This window comes from Canis lupus, chromosome 19 (assembly GCF_048164855.1).
Source record: "Canis lupus baileyi chromosome 19, mCanLup2.hap1, whole genome shotgun sequence".
Classification (NCBI taxonomy): domain Eukaryota; kingdom Metazoa; phylum Chordata; class Mammalia; order Carnivora; family Canidae; genus Canis; species Canis lupus.
In genome coordinates, this window is record NC_132856.1 from 57615385 (window position 1) to 57635921 (window position 20537).

Sequence of the window (20537 nt, forward strand, 5' to 3'; positions counted from 1 at the left end):
CTGCCTGGCTCAAGCCCTCACTTTGTATCAGGTCTGCTCAAGTGCGGTTTATGCGTTCACAGCCGTGGGCGCAGGATCCAGGCTCTGAGCCGGGTAGGCTGGGACCTCACCTCCCCGCGGCTCTCCCGAGAAGTGCGACAACACATTCCCGCGGCCGTCGGGTGCCGGGACGCCCGCTCCGCGTCCCTGAGCCTCGCCCCTGCAGCCCGCTGCTGGTGTCTGCGCAAGTGCCCGCGTAGGCCAGGCCGTGGCCCTCATCCGGCCGCACGCGGTCCCGGCCCGGGGCTTGCGCCCGCCACGGCAGCGGGGCCGAGGCCTGCGGGCTACGGGACGTCGGCGGCGGCTCGGGGGGCAGGAGGCCCCGCAGCCCGCCCGCCTGGCCCTGCGCCCCGCCTCGCCCCGCCGAGTGGCGCCCGCAGAGCCGCTCTGTCCCCGGGGCCGGGTGCGGGCCGGGGCGGGCGGGAGCCGCCAGGGGCCACAGGCGGCGGCGGGGACGGGGACGGCGGGGACGGCGCGGCGGCCTCGGGCGCTTCCTGGCCCGCGTGCTCCTCGAGTCTGGCCCACACTTTCCCTCTTCCTCTGCCGCCGCCGCGGCCGCTGGGCCCGAGCCAACCTGCTCCGGAGTCACTTTCAAAGAAAAGTTTCTGTTTCCCTCCCGCCGGCCCGGCTCCGCCGCCGCTCCGAGGCCCCCGCCTCCCCCGGCCGGCAGGCAGGGTCCCGGCCCCGCTCCTGGCGGCCAGGCCGCCCGATGACATCAGTGCTGCGGCGGCCATTTTCTCCCCTCTCCCCGCCGCCTTCCAGATGCTTCTGCGGGCCCGGGCGGCCATTTTGTCGGCGCAGGAGGCGAGGCTGGCACGGGGCTGGGCGCGGGCGGGGCGCGGGGGGCTCGCGGGCTCGGGGCTGCCGGCGGCTCCGCTCCGGGTGCCACCGGGGCCGCGAAAAACAGGTTAAAAATACCCACACGCGCGTCCCCCCCCCCCCCCCCCCCCGCGGTCCCCTCCAATGTCAAATGTGTCAACGCCACCCGGGGAGGGGGGCAGACTTAAAATAACTTGCTGTTTACATTTGGAGCAAATTCTTGGCTTCTCCGGCAGCCGAACCAGGGCCTCCTCCCGCCTCCCTGGCAGGCCCGGCGGCGGCCGCGGGGGGGGGACCGGGGGCGCGGGGCCACATGTCCCCGGGCTGAGCACACGTGGGCGGCCCGGGAGGGGACGGAGGCCCCCGACCCCACGAGGCCGCGCGGCGGACGGAGCCCAGCGGGAGCGCGTGAGGACACCGGCTGCCCGAGGCGGGCAAGGGGCGGGGGGGCGGGGGCCACGACCCCCCAGCTCACCCCTGCTTTCTGAGGCCTCTAGGGCCGCCCCCCAACCCCCCTACCCCACTGTGCCCCGCCCCCCACGAGGCCACCAAGGGAGGCGGACACTGAGGAGGCCCCAGGCCTCGGGCCTGCCGGGAGTTGCGTGGCCTCGGGCCTTGGGGGGGGCACCCCTAGCCCCGCAGTGGGGTCAGTAGAATGGTCCCCCCCACCCAGCCCTGCTTGCGGGGACACAGGGGCCCCAGGCCCCCCTCATGCTCATCTCCCTTTCTGCACAGAGCAGGTGTCGACGTGCACACCCTTCAGGTGCTGGGCAGCCCGTTTCGTGGGGGGTCAAAGCGAGGGCCGCGGGCAGGTGGGGCCCGGGTCCCACCGCCAGCGAGTGGGCCAGCACGTCGGAGCCCAGTTACTCTAAACCCACGGCCTCGGCGCCAGAGGGGGAGGCCGCGGGAGACTGCTGCTCCCCCGGCCTTCCTGACAACCTCTCTTCGGGGAGCCTGGCACACAGTCGGTGCTCAATAAATGCTCACATGTAGCCAGCACTCGATGGATGCTTGTAGGCAAGTGATGACGATCCCAGTGGGGGCCGCACGCAGTAGGCACCCAATACATACGTGCTTGTCGTGTGACTGGCTGGCATGATCCTGATGGGGCCTGGTACACAACAGGTGCACAATAAACGCTTGTGCAAGGAACTGGAGGAATGGTGGGAAAATCGGGGAATATTCCAAGGGAAAGACCTGGCCGAGGGCGATACAGACTCCAGTCACTGGTGACGCAGGGGGTTCTGAGAGCAGGCCCGGGACAGAGTGTGGAACGTCACCCCAACACTGCCCACCTCGGTCCCCTTGGGCCCTCGAGGATCAGCAGAAATCCTCTCTCGAGTAGATCCCCCCGATGGCTCCAGATCCTGAATGTCTCAGAGGGTAGAGAAGCCTGAGGAAGTAACTGGAGTCTGTCCTGGGGGCCCAGGACGGCTTCCTGGGGGAGCGGATATTGGAGCTGGGGCTTTGATGTGTGAGTAGGAGTTTGCCAGGCACTGAAGGGGCTCCTGGGGGGTGAGAAGAGTGCACGAAAGTAATAACCACCACTTCCACGTATTGCGTGTTTGTACGGCAGGGGCTGTGGGGCCTGGGTCCGGGGGCTCAGCTACAGCTGCATCCCCTCCGCCAGCCAGGAACCCCGAGCTGACCCCAGAGCCACCAGCACTCTGCTCTCACCTCTCCAGTTAGCACCCGAGGGGACCTGGGTGTGCGGGGGGGGGTTGCTGTGCATCCCCCACGAGTCTCCCCAACATCCCAGGAGGACGTGCCCAGAACCTCAGGCTGGCCAGGTGAACCCCTGCAGCCTCTTCTCCAGGCATCCAGTAATTCCTACTGGCCCCAGCAGTGTGCCCATTTCACAGACCTGGAAACTGAGGCACGGCGAGTGGCCCGGAGTCAGGACCCCTGTTCCAGAGGCATCTTCATGTTCCCGGGGCATCAGAGCCATGGCGTGAGGTGACCGCCCACCCCCCCGGCCTCGCCCCCAGATGGGCAGCAGGACACCAGCCTCTGCACCTTGTGCTGGAACCTGTGCAGGCACCTGGTGCCTTCCGTGTCCGCGCTCCCATTTTCCCGGAACAAAGCAGGGCCTCCGAGGTCGCGGGTGGTCTCCCCGCCTGGGGCCTGTCCCGGTGAGCATGCGTGCTTCCCCCTGCACACCTCCCGTGCCGGCCTCTGGCCTCCTTGCGGCCCATCCCTGAGAAGGCGCCTACTGCGTGCTAGGTGCTCCTGGAACCCACTGGACACTCATGGATTATCGCTCCCGTTTCACAGACAAGGAAACCGAGGCACAGAGCAGGGCAGGCGCTGGCCTATAAAGCTCCCCTGACGAGATCGGAGATAAAATGGTCAAGACGCTGCCCCGCGGGGACCCCACAGGCCCCAGGGGCCTCCTGGGTTGCACCCAGCTAGCCTGACAGCAGCGCCCCATTCCCAGAGGGTGTCTGGGCAGGTCTAGGGCGTCCTGCCCTGGCTTCAGCACCCCTCCCCTGCTATGCCCAGGCAGGTGCCCTGCGGCAGGGGGGTGGGGGCACACAATCCGGGCGGTCAGCCTGCAGGCTCCACGCGGCCCCGGCTGCGACAAGGGAACCAACCGGGAGAGGGTCCCTGTCCCTCTCCTGAACCCCCACGGTGGCCTGGGCCCGTTGACTCCCTCCAGCCCCCTTCCTGCCTGCGTCTGTGCTCCACACGGTGGCCAGAGGGCGCCTGTGAGCCCTCCAGGGCCCCCATCTCCCCCTGGTCAAGGCCCAAGTGCTTCCAGCAGAGCCCCCAAGGCCCTGCACACCTGCCCCGGCCCCTCCTCCCTCTCTCGCCTTCACCCACTCCGCTCCAGCCGCACGAGCCTCCCTGCTGCTCCTCCAAACCGCCAGGCCCAGGGCTGCCCCAGGGCCTTTGCACAGGCTGTTCCTCCCACCTGCAATGCTCTCCTGCCATTCGTTTGCACAGCCGGCTCCTCAACCCTCAGGTCCCAGCTCAAACAGCGCCCCCCGTAGCCCCCATCTCTATTCCTGAGTCATCCACTGACTACACCATGGTTCTAGCTGGGTGGGTGCTGGGTGGGCGCGCTCTACGCCGCCCCAGACCACTCGCCAGTGCTCACACACTTCCCCCCACCACCACCCCGGCAACCCCACGGGGCGAGCATATTTTACAGGTGGGGAAACTAAGGCTAGGGTCAGAAGCCGAGCAGGCCCAAGCCAGGGATCACTGTGCCCCAGCGGCTGACCTGCGGCCAACAACACAGTTGATCGTCAACAACATCAACGACAGTAATAGTAACGACACCGAGGAGGCACTGACCCACACAGAATCGGCCCGTGGATCCAGTTCCCCGGTGTGGGTGGGGGCGGGGGGGCGGGGGGAGGACCCGGGGGGCCACCGGCCCCTTTAAGAGCTTCCCCCTCCCCAGCTGGGCGCTGGCCCGGCCTCTCCTTATGTAAGCAGCCCAGCCGCCCTTGCATAACCTGGTTACATAAGGAAGCAGGGAACAGGCTTGTCCATCCGGCAGCAACCTGTCCCGGGCCGTCTGCGGGGCCGGCCTGGGGCGCAGGAGCGCTGGGCCACCCAGAGTGGCCACCGGGCGCAGCCCCGGCCACGGGCCTTGGGGTCGGCTCCCGCGGGGGGGCGCACACAGGGCATCCTCGGCGGGGAGGCAGCGGGCTTCTGGTCCGCGGGTGGACGGGCCTCCCATTGCTCCGAAGGTGAGACTGAGCCCCAGAGAGGGCGAGCGAGCAGCCCAGCGCGGCCCAGCCCCGAGCGCAGCGCAGACGTGGACGGTGCGGCCTCAGCGGAGCCCCGACGTCCCCACCCCTCCGCACAGCGGGGCTGCGGCAGCAGCTTTCTCGCCGCGCCTAGTGTACAGCTGGCACTCAATAAATGCAGCAGCACTCAACTCCGCGGGGCCTGCTCGAAAAGCCTTTTAATTCTATCAACCCGCTTGCCCCTGGGCAGCTGGCGCGGCCACTGCCCTGTGCTACCCTGAAGCCGCAGGGACAGAGGGGAATGTGTGAGGGTGACCCCCTCCCCCCCAGCCGGGAAGAGTGCCGACTGTATACCGACCTCTGGCCCAGATACTGTCCCGACAACGAGCCCCGAGGTGGACTCGGGAGCCCGAGAGACAGACCGGGAAGCCAACCGAGGCATGGAGAGCCTGGATTTGTCCAAGGCCCAATCCAAGCCCTACCCCGCGTGCACCGTCTCTGTCCCCAGCGGGTCTCCCCAGCCCCGGACCCTCCGTCTGCCCCCCGGGGAGCTTGGGGGTGTCTGGGGATGGCAGCCCCCCACCCCCGTCCATTCCCCATCTTTGGCAGGGGTGTGGCTCGGGAGGGGAGGCGGCCCCCTCCTTCCCCTTCTCTGTGGGCACTGGCCCTTTAAGGCAGCAGGCGGCCAGGGCTTGTCCCGGGGTTACCCCAAGGGGCGGGTGTGGTCGGGAACAAGGGGCCCATTCAGCTGCCGCTGCCACCTCCGGGCAGCCCACAGGCTGGCCTGGGTGGGAGGCAGGGAGGAGGCTGGCAAAGGCAGGGACAGTGAGGGGCGAGCAGAGGCAGAGACGGGCGCTGGGAGGGAGGCAGAGACACAGAGACGGACAGAGAGACACGGAGAGACACACCCGGCCTCTCGGCAGCACCTCCTGCTCCCCTGGGTCCCTGAACTGAGTGTGAGGCTGGCCCAACCCCCAGCTGGGGTGCAGCCCCCCAAGAGGCCCCTTGATCCAGCCAAACCTGGTGCCCACCGGCTAGCACCGACGTCCTATAGGCCCAAGGAGGTGGGGTGGTGGTCCTGGGCCATTCTGGGGAGGTCCCTGACACATCTCCAACTGCCCCTTCCCAGGGGACCCCTGTGGGCCTGGGTTCCAGTCCTGACGCTGCCTTTTAGCTACCTGGCCTCGGGCCAGTGGCTTCTCCTCTCGGGGCCTCCATTTCCTCGACTCTGACATGCAGGTCACGCCCATCTCTACCTCGCTGGCATGAGGATAAAATGAAATGGTGCTAACAGGACCTGACATCTACTGAGGGTCCAGCTGGGGGCGTCCCTGGGATGCCCGCAAGCGCCCCCCGTACACGCACGCCAACGCCCAGACACACTTGCGTGCACTCTGCCTCCCTCCAGGTGTCAGTCTCGAGGACAGCCACTGCCTTCAACTGAGGACCTACTAAACACCCCTCCTGGTGTCCCTGGGCCCCACAGCAGCCTCTGGAACCCACCCCCCACCCTGGGGTTCTGCGTCCCCACATCCAGTAAGCGTCAGATCCAACAAAGTCTCGATTCCTGTTCCCAGGACTACCGGGTTGCAGGTTCTCGCAGTCACGTAACCCCCATGAAATGCCCCCAGACATCTCACCCCAGAACTGGGGCCCCGGTCCAGCCAGCTGCCCGCCCCCCATCCCCAAGAAGGCAGCCTGCCTCCTGAGAACCTGCGTGGGATATGTGAGATCTGTCCCCAGCTGCTGAAAAGAAACCCACCTCGAAGAAGGCGAGGACCCACGTGTTCTAGAACCCAACCCGCAGGTCTCTGGAGCTTGGCCCTCAGTGGAGCAAAAACCCAGGGTGACACGTTTTCGTAAAGCATCCTGGACGCTGCGTCGAGACCCTCGGTGACCCAGCTGGGGAAATTCTTGGTTCAACTCCCAGGTGGTCCAGAGTACCCTCGAGGAATTCTAGATCGAGGGACCGGCTTGCCGATCCAGGTTCCAGAGCAAGGCCCTAGAGCCGTTACCTGGATCCTTAAATCGGCCAACCTCAAAGAATTCTAAGGCTGCCCTGAGCACAGCGGCTCTCAACCGGGGTGACTCTGTCCCCTGGGGGACACCTGTCGACGTCTGGAGACATTTCTGGTGGTCACAGTTAAGTGGGTGGGGGTCAGAGTAGACACCAGGGTAGATGCCCGAGGGGTCAGAACGCAGTCTCCCTGGGGGGCTCAGGGGGGCTCAGCATGGGGCTTCTGCCCTCAGGGGACACTAGGGCCATGTCTGGGCACATCTGTGGCCGCACAATTGGGGTGCTCCTGCATCCCAGAGGGGTGCAGGCCAGGGATGCTGCTCAGCCCTCCTCAGCGCCCTGGACGCCAACCAGACATTGGCCGAGCCCCGAGGTCAGTGGTGCCAAAGGGGAGAGACCTGCCTTTCTACATTCAAAAGCGCCAAGGTGAGGCCTTCTAGAACCTACTCCCTGGATTTCCAAGAAGCCAAGTGGGGAATTCTAGGACGCCCTCCTCACGTTCTCTGTGATCCAGCCGGGGGCCGACCTGAGACGGGGCCTTGAAATCATTTGGACTTCACATGCTCCAGCGCGGAGCTGCCCGGGTCCCCATGTGGCTCTGCGCCCCGCAACGTGGCTGCTCAGAATCGGGGGGGGGTGTGAGTGTAAAACACACACTGACGTCAGAGACAGAACAAATAAAATAACGTAAAACACCCCAATAACCCATTCAGGCCGACGACGCGTCAAAAGGACGAGACTGCGGACGTCCCGGGTGACCACGTTGTTAATTAACCCAACTTCCCCTGGGTACGTATGTACGCGCTTCAGAGTGCGGACACCTGAAAGACAACAACGTTCAACTGTCTATGTGGCTCGCCGGGTATCGCACCCAAGCCCGCCGAGGAGACCCACGCGGAGCCCATCGCGGGGCTTGAACTCAGGACCCTGGGCTGTGATGGAGCGTCAGAGGCCGAAGCCTCGGAGCCACCCCGGCGCCCCCCGCCTGGGAGAACTGCAGAGCCGCGGGGACGGTGAGGACGGTGAGGGTTCCCGAACTCAGGCCTGGGGAGATCCAGAACCGGCCTCCTGCAGGATTTGGAAGCCTCCTCAGCTTCTGGCGCTCTAGAATCATCCCCCCACTCCCCGCCCCAGGCTTGGAGCCCCTGCCCGCCACACGCGCGTCGTCTTCCCTGAGGCGCCAGGGTCCCCGTCCACCTGCGCCTCCCAACACCCCTGCAAGCCAGCCCGGAGGCCAAGATGGTGCAGAAGGGACCCGGGACAACGCCCCACCCCTCCCTGGGCCTCGGTCTCCCTGTCTGGACCAGACATGCAGTGTCCCCGTGTGCCCCCTCCCTCACCCTTCGCCACATCTGACCATCTGTGACTTCCTGCCCACACCCAGCTGGAGGAAGAGGGGCTGGCCTGGCAGCTGGCAGGGGGGGCGGGGGGTGCCAGAGATGTCCCTAGCTGCCCTCGGCGTCCCCTCGGCTCCCTGGGCAGAGGGCCAAGGTGGCAAGTGCAGCCCCCCCCACGCCGGGGTGGACGCCACAGGTGCAGCAGGCCGCCTCCCCCTCCTGCCGGCTCCGGGGAGAGCCCGGCCCGGCCCTGCCCTCCCTCACCCTGGGGGCGGCCCCCGGAGCCCCTGCAACCCTGCCATGGCGGCATCACGGCCGCAGGGGTGCGGAGGGCCGCAGCGCAGCACCTACTCGTGGACTCGCACCCTCTGCTCGTTCTGCAGACGCAGCAGCACAGAGATGGGCGCTGCGCTGCCCAAGAGCGCCCAGCAGGCCAGAGAGCAGAGCCGACCAGAGCCCCCGGCGCCTTGAGGGTGACGCTCTCTCACTGCGTCCCCAGAGCCGTATCTCCACGAATTATTCATCAGCACGCGATACCTACAGAACTCGGTAGGATCAACGCGGACGGCAACAATCGCATCAGTGGGAGTAAGATACACACGATGACGTAGATTCACCGCCGTAACCCCCTGCAGCTCAGGGCACCGAGCACCCTCACCCCGTCGCGCACCCTCCCCGACCACAGTCTCCAGAACCTTCCATCTCCCCGCACGGAGACCCCGTCCTCAGGAAGCACTGACCCCCGCCCCCTGCCCCACCCCTGGCTCCCACCACCTCCTCTGTCTCTGTGGACGGGCCTCCTCTGGGGACTTCCTGGGAGTGGGGTCCTGCGGGAGGCGTCCTTCTGGGCCTGGGTCCCCTCCCTGAGCCCGGTGTCCTCGGGGTCCGTCCACGCGGGGCAGGTGGCAGGGCCCTTTCCTTCCTGGGATGACAAATGGCTTTCGAATGCTGGCTTACCCTGTACCCCGCATTCTACACTCCCCACGTGTTCCCTACTTTCACCCTACGGGGCGCGGCGAGGAGCGCACAGGTGTTCTCACCCTGCCCACGTGAGACGGAAGGAAACCGAGATGCAGGCAGTGACGTCACTTACCAAAGGCCGCGAATCTCAGGAGCCGTGAGATTTGAGCCAGGGTGGTCTGGCCACAGATTGTGCCCCAACTCTCCCCAAAACACGGCCAGCGCCCCCGCCTCCGGCTCCTGGCCTCTGCTCCGTGAGCACAACCCTCACCTGTCGCTGTCTGCCGCTGACCGTGAGCCTGGAGGCCTGCCATCGCTATAAATACACCGTCAGCTGGCGTCTGGGCCTCACAGCCGTGCAGCCACCTTCCCTGCACAGACGGACGGCGTACACCTGGCTGCCCGGCCCTGGGGGCGCTCCGGCCGCCAGCAGCCCCTCACCCCTCCGCCGCCCAGACACCTGGAGAGGGCGGCCGGCCGGCTGCCAGTGGACGAGCCCGTCCCGGGTCACAGGTGTCCCTGTGGGTTCACTGGGCGGGAAGAAGGCCCGAGGTCTCAGAGTGCCACTGAGGCGCCCTCCCACTGTCGCCTCGGGCTGGGGAGAGCATCCAGGAAGGGGCTGGGCATTTATTTAGCGCTTCCTGTATAGGGAGGGGATCGCTGACTCCGGTCCTCAGTGTGGTGGACACAGTTCTCACGCTCCCCGTTTACAGATGGGAAAACCAAGGCTTCACAGGGGAATGCATCTCACGGACTCACTCTGTCCGTCACGCAGATAAACGGGTGACCTCACACCCTCCTGCCCACCCCTCGTCTCCCAAGGGCCCAGTGCTGGGATGGAGTTTAACGGGGTTGGAGGCAGGGGGACCCTCAGTCATGAGCCCGCTTGCTCCTCTCTGTGCCCCACAAGGCCCTACCTTCCTGCCCTCAGCTCCGCCCGCCTCCCCCGCAGACCAGAGAGGGCAGGGCTCTGCCCTCGGTCACACAGCTGACCCGGGCCCCCTTGCTCCACACTGAGGCCCCTTCTCCTGCACCTGAACCCAGGGTGTGCTTTACGGTGACCCCGGCCCCCGGGCTCGGTCACACTGGGCTCTTCAACGTGGCTCACCGCTACTCATTCATTTATTTGCCCTGTACCCAGCGCCTCCTCTTTTTATCGGCTGCACAAACCGGGAGGGGATAACCTCCAACGTGCTTTCCGGCTTCGGAGCACTCAGGATCCTGCGGCTTCTAACTCTGCTCCGATTCTCCGGGGCTGTGTGGCCCTGGGCCGGTGGCTGGCGCTCTCTGGGCCCTTTCCTTACCCGAGCCCGGGGACAAGGTAGCAGTCCCCCCCTTTCGGGGTGGTGGAGAGGGGTCCACAAGCGAGAACATGGGGTGAGCCCAGGAGCAGGCACCCGGTGTTGGACCCACATGACACGTGTTCGCCATTACTATACCCGTCGCTACTGCCGCTTCCCGCTCCCGTGGGGGGGGTGGGGACCCTCCGGGGGTGCCCCGGGAGCCCCTCCAGCAGCTGCAAGCCTCCCAAGCCCGGCCCCGGCCCGCAGCGCCACCCCGGGAGGTTGGCACCGCACAAGGCGGGAACGGGAGGCCGGCCCGCGGCAGCGTCAGCAGATGGGCACCATCTGGGCTGGCGGCTCGGGGCGGGCTGGCAGCTGCCGGGGCGGGCGGGCCTGGCACCCCTCCCCCGCCCGGCCCTGGCACGGCGCCCGCCCGCGCCTCGGGTTTCTCGGGCCGCCAGAGGGGGCGGGGAGGCCTGGCCGGGCTTCAGGGCTGGGCCGGCGGCTTCCCTCTCTGGGCCCCGGTTCCTGCAGGCTCCCTCCCAAGTGCCGGGCAGGTGGAGGACTGGCGGGCTCCCCGCTCCGGGCCTCCCCGGAAGCCACGCGGCGCAGCGGGCCTGGCCTCCCCGCCACGGTCCCCCGGGGCCTCCCTGCCCTGCTCCTCAGGCTCCGGGGCGCTGGCCTCTGGGCCTTTGCACTGGCTTTGCCCCCCCCCCCCACACTGTGCACTCACACAAATCCCTCTGTGGCTCCCAAACTTCCTTCAGGCGCATCCCTGGGCACTCCCCCCCCAACTCCTGGGTCTGGAGTGCCCCACACCCTGCCCCTGCTTTCTTTTCCTGCCCTTGTTCTTATTCACTGAACTGTGACCTGGCGGTTTCCGGGTCCCCCCCTCAGTTGCACCCCACCCAACACAGCCGTTCCGCAGACAGCCCCCCCATAGCCCCAAAGTAGAGCTCGCATTGCCCCCTCCTCACGGTCCCCCCAGATGTGCCCTAGGCAGCCCCCAGGGCAACACCGAGTGCTGCCCCTGGAATCAGGGCCCTCTGGTCCCAGAGGGATGCCCAGAGTCACCAGATTTAGCCTCAGGAGGCACCCCCGGCTCTGACCGGGCCGCAGTGCAGCCGCAGTGGTGAGGGCACCTTCTCAGAGCTCACCTCCCCTCCCCCCCTCAAATAAACCTGAGGATGGAGGGCGGGGGGCACCCCTGTCCAGCAGAGACGCACGGGCTGGGGCTGCCAGGTCGGAGGTGGTGCCCTTGCAGCTGCAGGGGGGCCCCGCCCCAACATCCACCTGCACCCACTCCCAGAGGCCTGTCCCCTGCCTCCCCATCCAGTCCATGGCTCCCGGCAGGGCTGGGTGAAGGGAGTGCCATGCTGTGGTCAGGGGGCGGCCAGCTCTCTCCACTGTCATACCGACACCTGCCTCACCAAGAACAGAGACTTCACTGGGCCTGGAACGAGGTTGGGGGGTCCTGGAGGGTGGCCCCAGGGTCTGGGGAGCCTAGAACCCGGCCCCAACCCTGACGTGCCAAACACGCTGCCCGGGTAGCGGCTTTGGAGCGCACGATTTACCTCCATCCTCTCCCACCGTCGGGGGCGGAGGGCTGGGGGCCATCCTCCACAGCAGCTGCCTGCACCCACAACCCCCTCTGCCCCCCACCCTCCCCGGCAGTGGGGCCTTGGGCAGCCAGGGCCCTGCGCTGCGCCTGTTTCCTCATCTGCGGCGGGAGGAGTACGACAGTGACCCCGCCCTTGTAGGGCTGCTGACAGACCCGGAAAGAACTGCTAGGCGCTCAGGAAAAATGCCCAGCAGAGAGAAAGGGGACTTAGGAGCTGGGGTGCTGAAGCATACGCAGGAGCTTTCCGTGTGCTCCCCGGGGCGCAGCAAGGCAAAGGCGTGGAATTGGTAAATGGTAACTAAGCACGATGAGGATGGTATGGAGTGGGGGGTGGTAAGAACAGTGGCCCGCGGAGCCCTCCCCGCCAGCCGGCCCCCCCACGCCCCCCTGTAGGGGCTGTCTGGGGAGCACTCACCACGAGGACCCAACCAGGTAGCTATCCTGAGCTTCCCGCCTTAAGGACAAGGAAAGGAGGCACAGAGAGGTTAGGTGACTTGTCTGGGGTGGCCCAGCGGGCAAGTGCTGAGCCGGCCTTGGACGGAGCCTTAGCCTCACTCGCGGGGGCTGCAGTTGCGGCTGGGTCGGGGAGGGGGGGCAGCTGGAGCAGGGCATGAGGGGCGTTGGGAGCACGGCCGGACCGCTCTGACCTGCCCCAGCCCCAGGCCCATTGCCCATGGCTGGCCTGGCAGGGAAGGCAGGGTGGCCGGACGCGAAGGTGTCTGGGGAAGCCTGGAGGCCGGGCCTGCCTGCTGAGCCCAGGGGGGAGGGGGCGGCTGGGGGAGGGGAGGCGCCTGCAGATTGTGCTGACACAGGCAGAAAACTCGCTTCAAAATTTTATCAGCTCAGCGCGGAGGAGGTGGGGGCAGGGCCGGGCTCAGAGGATGGATGTGGTGGGAGAGGCCTGGCCCCGCATGGCAATACGCCCTCCGCCCCCAAGGCCACCCCCGCCCCCCGCCGGGGACAGGCGGTCACCCAGGTGGCGTCCACCCCTCTGCATCCTGGGCCTCGGAGGGTGGGGGCGGGGGCAGGAGGGGTCAAGGTCAAGGAGTCAAGGTCGAGACTGGGAAACTGCCCTGCGTCTCCCTCCCACACACCCCGGGGACCCAGAGCCCTGCAAGCTGGTCTGATCCTTCCTGGCCGGGGCAGCGCCATCGTTTCCACGCCTTCCAGAGGGGACAGGCACGGGGCAGTGATGCGTCCAAAGTCACACAGCCCACAAAGGGCAGTGGCCCCCACCTGTCCCCGCTACATGCCCCCGCCTCTCCCCCGGCCGCCTCCCATCTGTCTCTGGTGGTGCCACTTCCTCCCCAACCCCAGGCGCATGCTCCCATGGGGTTGTGCTCCTGCGGGGTCGCTGGGGCTGGTTTGCAGCCTGAGCTACCCAGGTGTGAACTACACTCCGCCCTGCCGGGGACCTGGGGCACACCTGACACTTGGGTTCCACGAGCACACTTGACTGTGTCCGCATGAAGACCTTCCCAGCTGACACCTGCCACATGGCAGGCCAGGGTTCACACTCCGCATGCATGATCCGGCCAATCCCCTGTGGCCTACTCCAGCTTCAGACTCAGGTGGCCGCCACTTGACAGATGGGGGAAACTGAGGCCCAGGCTGGCCACACAGCCAGGGGCAGCAGGGCGACAGATAACACCGCCCTCCCGGCCAGGCCCTGCCCTTGGCCACCAGCCCTGCTGACATCCGGCCTCCAAATCTTTGCCCAGGCTGCTGACCCTCTGGGACCCCCCTGCCCCCACAGTTGCCCTGCAGAGCTCACATCTGCCATAGCACTCCCTCCAGGAAGCGGCCAGGGATCCCCGTCCCCCAGACCCTGCTGGTCCCCAGGTGGGGCGTCTGACCAGGCAGCCAGCAAACACCCTCTAGGACGGCCAGAGCCGGGGACACAGGGGACCAGGGAGGGTGGAAACCTAGCCAAAGTCACACGGCACACAGCCTCCCCCTCAGCACAAACGTGGGACCTGTCAGGCCTCTGCTGAAGGTCTGAGAGTCAATCAACTAGCATCCACAGCGTGCAACGCGGGCACTCTGTCAGCTTTCCCTGCCTCTCGGTTGGTCACCATCCTGTCCTCACCACTGTCCCAACAAGGCCTTATGCTGCCCCTTAGACGTTCTGGGACAAGGTCTCATCTCCCGAGATCTCATGGGCCTGTCTCTCACCCTCCACGGCCCTGGACACGCCGCCTCCCACGGCACCTGCAGTCCCTCCATCCACAGGCCTCCCCAGGGGACGTCCCCTCCCTCACGGGCCGCGCACACACCTGCCCCCCGCCCCTGGGCGCCCACAGCCGCCCCCTCACCTCGCTCGCGCACGAAGTAGGCCAGGTAGAGGTCGAGCTCCTTGACCGCCACGCCGATGTGATGCGGCTGCACGCAGAGCACCGGGTGGCCGCACTGCGCCGCCTTGACCAGGCGCTCGCCGTCGGTGCTCTCCAGCGGGATGCCCTTGAAGAGGATGACCATGACCAGGTCCAGCCGCCACACCTTGTCGGCCTGGCGCAGGCAGTCGATGCGGCGCATCTTGCCCTTCTGGTCGGGGTTGGAGAGCACGCAGCCCGGCGCCTTCTTGCCGGTGATGGCCAGCACGAAGTCCTCGCGGCACTCGGGCCGGATGTCTTTGCGCAGCTTGGCCAGCAGCCGGGATGCCCACTTCTGCTTCACCTCGGCCTTCTCGCCCAGCAGCTCGTCCTTCACCGCGCGCTCCTCGTCCTTCGACATCCGCTTCTCATGCTTCTTGAAGTATTTGCGCTTCCGCGCCTGCAGGTTGAACCAGGTGTAGGCGAAGGCGCGGACGTGAGGCAGCAGCGCCTCGATGAACGGGTGGAACTCATCCTGTGGGCACAAGAGGACAGAGGTCAGGAGGCGCCGGGGGACCGTGGGCCCCTGCCCCGCCCGGGAGACTGAGGCAGGGGGGCTCCAGGAAGACCCGCGGGGAGGGCCAGGCGCATGGGGGCCGCCGCTGACCTGGTACCTCCTGGGGAAAACTCAAGGCCGGAGGGGACCCAGCAGAAGTGCCTGAAGGACCGTCCTGAACCCCAACACACAGACAGAGCAAGCGGAAGGTCCCCAGAGGTCCTATGGGAGCTGACCCGCTGTATAGTCGGGGAAAACTGAGGTCGGGAGAATGGGGAGGTTACGGACCTACTGTCTGTCCACCAGGATGGGGGTCTGCAAACCCCAGTCTGCAAGCGCCCTAAAGAACGAGACAGCGAGCATCCTAGTCCCTTGCAGCTACCCAACTGTGCACGGTGGCCCCCGGTTAGCCCTAGACGTGACGCACAAGCCATGGGCATGGCTGAGTGCCGATAAAACTTTATTTACAAAAACAGGTGGTGGCGGGCGCTGGGCCCCAGGCCTGTTGTCTGCAAACTCCTGAACTGCAGTCTGAGCTCCAATGTCCAGAGCAGGGCCAAGCATACAGCAGGTGCTCGACGACTGCAGCAGAAACCAGGCTCAGATAGTGTCATCATCAGCAAAGAAAGCTGACACTGGATTCGGGGGCGGGGGGGGGGTCCTCAGGGCTGCCTCTACTGGCCCCTTAAATTAAAAAACAAAACAAAACAAAACAATGAGGTCTAGGGGTCATTCGTAGAGACAGACCGGCAGAGGTCCATGGGGCGATACTAGGGCAGCCGGGGCGGGGGCGGGGGAGGGCTCCTGCATGGACCCACCGTAGGGGCTGAGAGATCGAGAGAAGGGGAGCTGGGCCACGGAGGTTCAGAGCTGGAGAGAGGGGCCCCCGGGCGCCCGTTCACCCCATGACCCTGCCCCCCACAGACCCATTCAGATGGAGAAACCAAGGCCTGACCAGACCTGTGACTTCAACACCCCCCACACGTCTTGCCTAACCGGCGTTGCTGGGAGACACTAACACCTGTTTTACGGATGAAGAAACCGAGGCCCCAAGAGGCGCCCTACTCATGGGGGGCATGGACCGTTCCCCATGAAAACAACAGCAGCGCTGGCTGGGTCGTGGGAGGTCCCTGACCCCTTCTGTCCGGTGGGATGGTGGTCCCACCCTCTCTAGGTTTCATCAAGGGAAACTGAGTCTGCAGAACCCCTGGGGCCTGGCTTCTCAGCGTCCAGGAGAAAGGAAGGCAGAGAGGAGAAACCCTGAGGCTCCCGGACTCTGCCTGTGGCCTGGGCCGTGGGCTTCCAGGGACGTGAGCCCCTCCACAGGCCGCAGCTACCCATCAAGTGATGGGACCTGAGGCCCGGAGAGGAGCGGACACCCGCCCTGGCTCCCCCAGGGTCTCAGGGCCTCGTGAGGACCCCAGCCCAGGCCCCCAAGCCCTGTGCGGAGGCCGCCACCGCTTTCCCAGAACGGCCTGGGGTCCCGGGGAGGCGGCTGCTCGGGCTCTCCGTTTGCCTTCGGGTTGGACGTGGCCTGGTTCGGGCCCACCACCAGGCCAGGACTGTCCCCGGAGCCCCCAGCATGTGCCCTCCCTGCTCTGTGCACCCCTGGCCGGGCCGTGGGGCGCTGGGGGGGGGGAGGGAGATGACCTCAGATTTCACCTATTACTGAGGCTCTGAAAATAGCCTCCCGCCCTCGCCCGGGTGGGGCGGATGGGGCTCGGCTCATGCCAGCCCGCTCCCCACTCCGATGTCCCCCAAAGCGTGAGTCACCAGAACAGCTGCGGCAGGGGCTGGACCTCAGGGCTCTCTTCCTCGGCCCACTCCCCACCCCCACCCCGGCTGACCTGCTGAGGCAGGGGGAGGGGCGGGGGGGTGCATCCCGGTCCCGCTCCCTGTCCCTCGTGCTCATGGTCGTGGTCATGGTCGTTGGCGGGGCTTCTGCGCCTGAGGCCCACCTGACGGCCCCAGAGTCGGGGAGTGACTCACCCAGGGTCACACCGCCGCTCAGCAGAGCTGGGACCAGAGCCCAGGCTTCCCGGCCGGAGGACCAGGGGTAGGGAATCGATAGAGGCCCAGGTCGCTGCCCCCAGCAGAGGGGAGGCCAGGGTGGCAAGAGGCCAAGCAGTGGTGTTGACATAGAGCCGTGGCTGCCACCCAAACCGGCGCTTACTGGGGTAGCGATAAGAGGGAGCTGGGAAGGGGCAGCTGGAATGCGGGCCGGTGGGGCAGGCTGACGGATCCCCGCGCGCCTCCCCTTTCTGGGGGCCCTACACACCCCCGGGGGGCCCACTCTCCAGAGAGGTGCCAGGGAGGCGGACAGGGGCGGGAGCCCACGTCACCAGTGACCCCAGCTGGTCCGGGAGGAAGGAAGACAAACAGTCTGTAACTGGGTCACGGACCTGCTGCCCTATCCTCCCTCGTCCTCCCCGGGGGGTCAGGTCAGGTGAGAGGCAGGCCTGTTACTCTTTGTCCCACGGGACCTGCAACATCCGAGGCATCTTTCCCAGGCACATCCCCCCCTCCCCCCGGGCTTGACAGGCAAAGGAGGCAGTCCAGGCGGGCCAGAGGTGGAGATTCCTCCCGAACTCCTACACATCCCTCAAAGCCCTGTCCCCACGTTCCTTCTCCTTCGGGCAGCCTTCCGTGCTCTCCTTAGGGATTCCCGCAGACCTCGCCTGGACCACACAGGCCGGGCTTCTGAGTCCAGCTCTACTGCTACTCCCCAACCCCCAACCCCGAGACTGAGACCGGGGGCCGAAGCACGCGTTTGCCAAGCAGACTCTACAAGGGGATGAGGCTGGGCGGCAAAGGGCCTCCATTTTCACCTTCCATCTGGCCCCAGAACAAACCGAGGCTCTGCTTTGGGCCTCGGTTTCTCATCCTGTACACCCGGCGGGATGGGATCCTGCAGCTGTCGGGTGTGTCCCGGGGCGGGGGGGTGGGGTTGTCTGTTCCTGGTAACCGGGGAGGCAATGTCGGGGGCAGGCCGAGCAAGGCCAGGCCTTTCCCAGAAACTCCGCTCGGCCCGCTGGGATTTCCTGGCCCAGGAGGTCAGCAGCTGGGAGGTGGACACCTGGGTCCAAGCCCTGGCTGGTGGCTGGCTGGGGCCACGACGCTCCCGTCCACCAACCACAAGATTTCCAGGAAGGAGTCTCTCTCCCTCAGTCACTCAGCGGCTCGCCAAGCGTTACCGGGCACTGCCTGAACCACCTAAATGCCGATCCCGAACTCTTACGCATCCTGCAAAGCCCTGGTTCCGACGTCTTTTCCTCTACGTTAAGGCCAGCATTAAGGGGCGAAGGGCAGAGCTCCTGGTCAAAACCGGGTCCACCTGGCACCAGAGGGGGTGTTCCCAACCTCGGATCATCCCTCCCCTCACACTCAGAGCAGCACAGCGTACGCATGACCCCAGGTCATCAGGGCGAGATCCGTGTGATCGTTCGACAAACATATATGGAGTGCCTGCTGTATGCCAGCCCCGTGCATGGTGCTACGGATCCAGCAGTGACCTGGGCTCAGTCCCCGCGTGGATCCTGACCTGGGGCAGGGATGGATGTTAAACAAGCCGGCACGATGTGTAATAAAATGTCAGTCTGAACAAAGTGCCCTGAAAAAATTTCAAGGTGTTTGGGGAGGGCCAGGGGAATGCCCAGGGGGTTGTTTCTTAGCTGACAGTGGTCCTGGTGGCGGCGGAGGTGGGGTGGGGTCTTTCGTGGGAGAGGACATTTGAAAAAAAGATCTAAAAAAATGCCAGGCCAGGGTAGGAGCTTTCCAGAGAGTGAGGACAGCATGTGCCAAGGCCCAGAGGCAGCACCGCAACTCAGGTTTGTGAGAAGAGTGAAGAGGTCCGTGTGGCTGAAACGGAGCGAACGAGGAGGGGGGTGGGGGAGGGCAGGGAGGTGCCGGGGTCTGCCTGTGCGGGGTCTTGGGGGCCTCTGGGAGGAATCTGGGCACGCGGAGTAGTGGGGGTGGAGACTTCCTGCCCCAGTGACCGGGGAGGCTGAACCCTGGATCTCCTGCCTTCCCTCTCTGTGCCTTCTGTGCCAGGGACACGGCGGGGGCTGAGCCAGGTGGCCAGGCGCGGAGGGAGGCCGGGAGTGGGGCCACCCGGCCATGGGCTGCGCGTGTCTCGAGCGATCAACCCCACAACACAGGGCCGACCTCGTACCCGCTTTCCGCAGGGAGAGACCGAGGCACTGGGCACGGAAGCCACCCAGCCAGAAGGAGCCCCGCTAGGATCCACCCCGCGTCCCCGTGACCGCGGGCCTCCTGACACCTCAGCCCCACTGCTGGGACTCCCCAGAGAGGCCCACCCTGCACCCCGTAGGCTCTGTCTGCCTCCCCAGGGCCTCCTTGCCCTGCCCAGCGCCCGGACCGCGGCCCTTCCAGGACATGGATGTATCATCCCGGTCCCCGGCTGGGCCCCCAGCACCCGGATCCCCCAGGAGCAATCCCTACGTCACCCAGTCCAAACTCCCCACACGCCAGCGGATGCCGGCACCCCCGTGGGGTTGGCCAGACTCAGCAGGACCCCGGAGAAGGCCGCGGGGGAGGAATGACCCTGGACAGAACCCTCCGGGGTCCCAGCTGCCCCTGTCACCCAGCCCAAGGCCTGGCTCCCGCTGAGCCAACTGTGACAGGGTGGAGGGAGGGCGCGTCCAAAGCACCCCCGAGAAGTATAGCAACAGCCCGAATCACAGCCACCTTTATTTGGCACCCACTGTATACCAGGCACTGTGTTGGGGGTGAAGCCTCTGAGGACGGCAGGACTGTCTCCCCCAGGGTCTCATGCGGGCGGGAAATGAGGCTCACAGAGTGGCCGCTCTCGGCCGGGCCGTCCATCCCTTCACGTGGCAGGTACCCGTGAGCGCCTACTGCATGCCAGGCCCTGCGCTGAGCACTTCACAGGGGTCCCGCCTCCCGAATCCGCAGCTCGAGATGACCGCTGACCATCACAGTGGGGACAAGGGGACACGGATGGGCCATGTGGCCCCGAAGCTGAGAACTCCCTCCCGAGCACGGTCTGCATGGGCTCTGGGGGCCCCAGGCCTGCGTCCCGGTGACCCTCGTCAGAGCACCTGTGGGGCCAGCCAGGCCGGGCTGCGTCTTCGACGGTGCCGTCAGCGAGCAGCCTGTCTGCGTGCACGCCCCTGGGCGAGTGGGCAGCACACGTGTGTGCAGGGGGGTGTGAACAGTGCATCCACGCGTGAGGGCGACAGGAGGACCCGGAGGTGCTGAGCGGTTCCCATCCCTGTGATGTGAGGACGGAGGGAGGAGGGCTCAGGCTGACAGAAAGAGACAGAGACAGAGGTGGGGGGAGAGGCAGAGATGGGGGGAGAGAGAGAGACAGAGGTGCGGGGAGAGAGAGATGGGGGAGACACAGAGGTGGAGAAGGGGGAGAGACAGAGGTGGGGGAGAGAGAAGTGGGGGCAGAGAGAGACAGAGATAGAGGTGTGGGGAGAGAGAGATGCGGGGAGACACAGAGATGGGGAGGGGGAGAGACAGAGATGGGGGGAGAAAGAGACAGAGGTGTGGGGAGAGAGAGATGGAGGAGACACAGAGATGGGGGGGAGGAGAGACAGAGGTAGGGGGAGAGAGATGGGGGAGACACAGAGGTGGGGAAAGGGGAGAGACAGGTGGGGGAGAGAGAGACAGAGATAGAGCTGCGGGGAGAGAGATGGGGGGACACAGAGATGGGGAGAGAAGAGACAGAGGTGAGGGGAGAGAGAGATGGGGTAGACACAGAGGTGGGGAGGGGGAGAGACAGAGATGGGGAGAAAGAGACAGAGACAGAGGTTGGGGGAGAGAGAGATGGGGGAGACACAGAGATGGGGAGGAGGGGAGACAGGTGGGGGGAGAGAGATGGGGGAGACACAGAGGTGGGGGAGG

The 20537-nt window shown here is 66.2% G+C and overlaps 1 protein-coding gene across 7 annotated transcripts in view; it reads right to left on the minus strand.

Moving 5' to 3' along the window:
• The window catches only part of NFIC (nuclear factor I C), a 65130-nt gene that overhangs the window by 34635 nt on the left and 9958 nt on the right, over positions 1–20537 (minus strand). For 5 of the 7 annotated variants that reach the window (XM_072787878.1, XM_072787874.1, XM_072787873.1 and 2 more), the window contains exon 2: positions 14093–14624. In XM_072787878.1, coding sequence (XP_072643979.1) covers positions 14093–14624 — 532 coding nt within the window. Of the gene's footprint in view, positions 1–14092; positions 14625–15113; positions 15225–20537 lie in introns of those variants that run through there. The other 2 variants (XM_072787875.1, XM_072787872.1) reach the window with 1 other exon arrangement.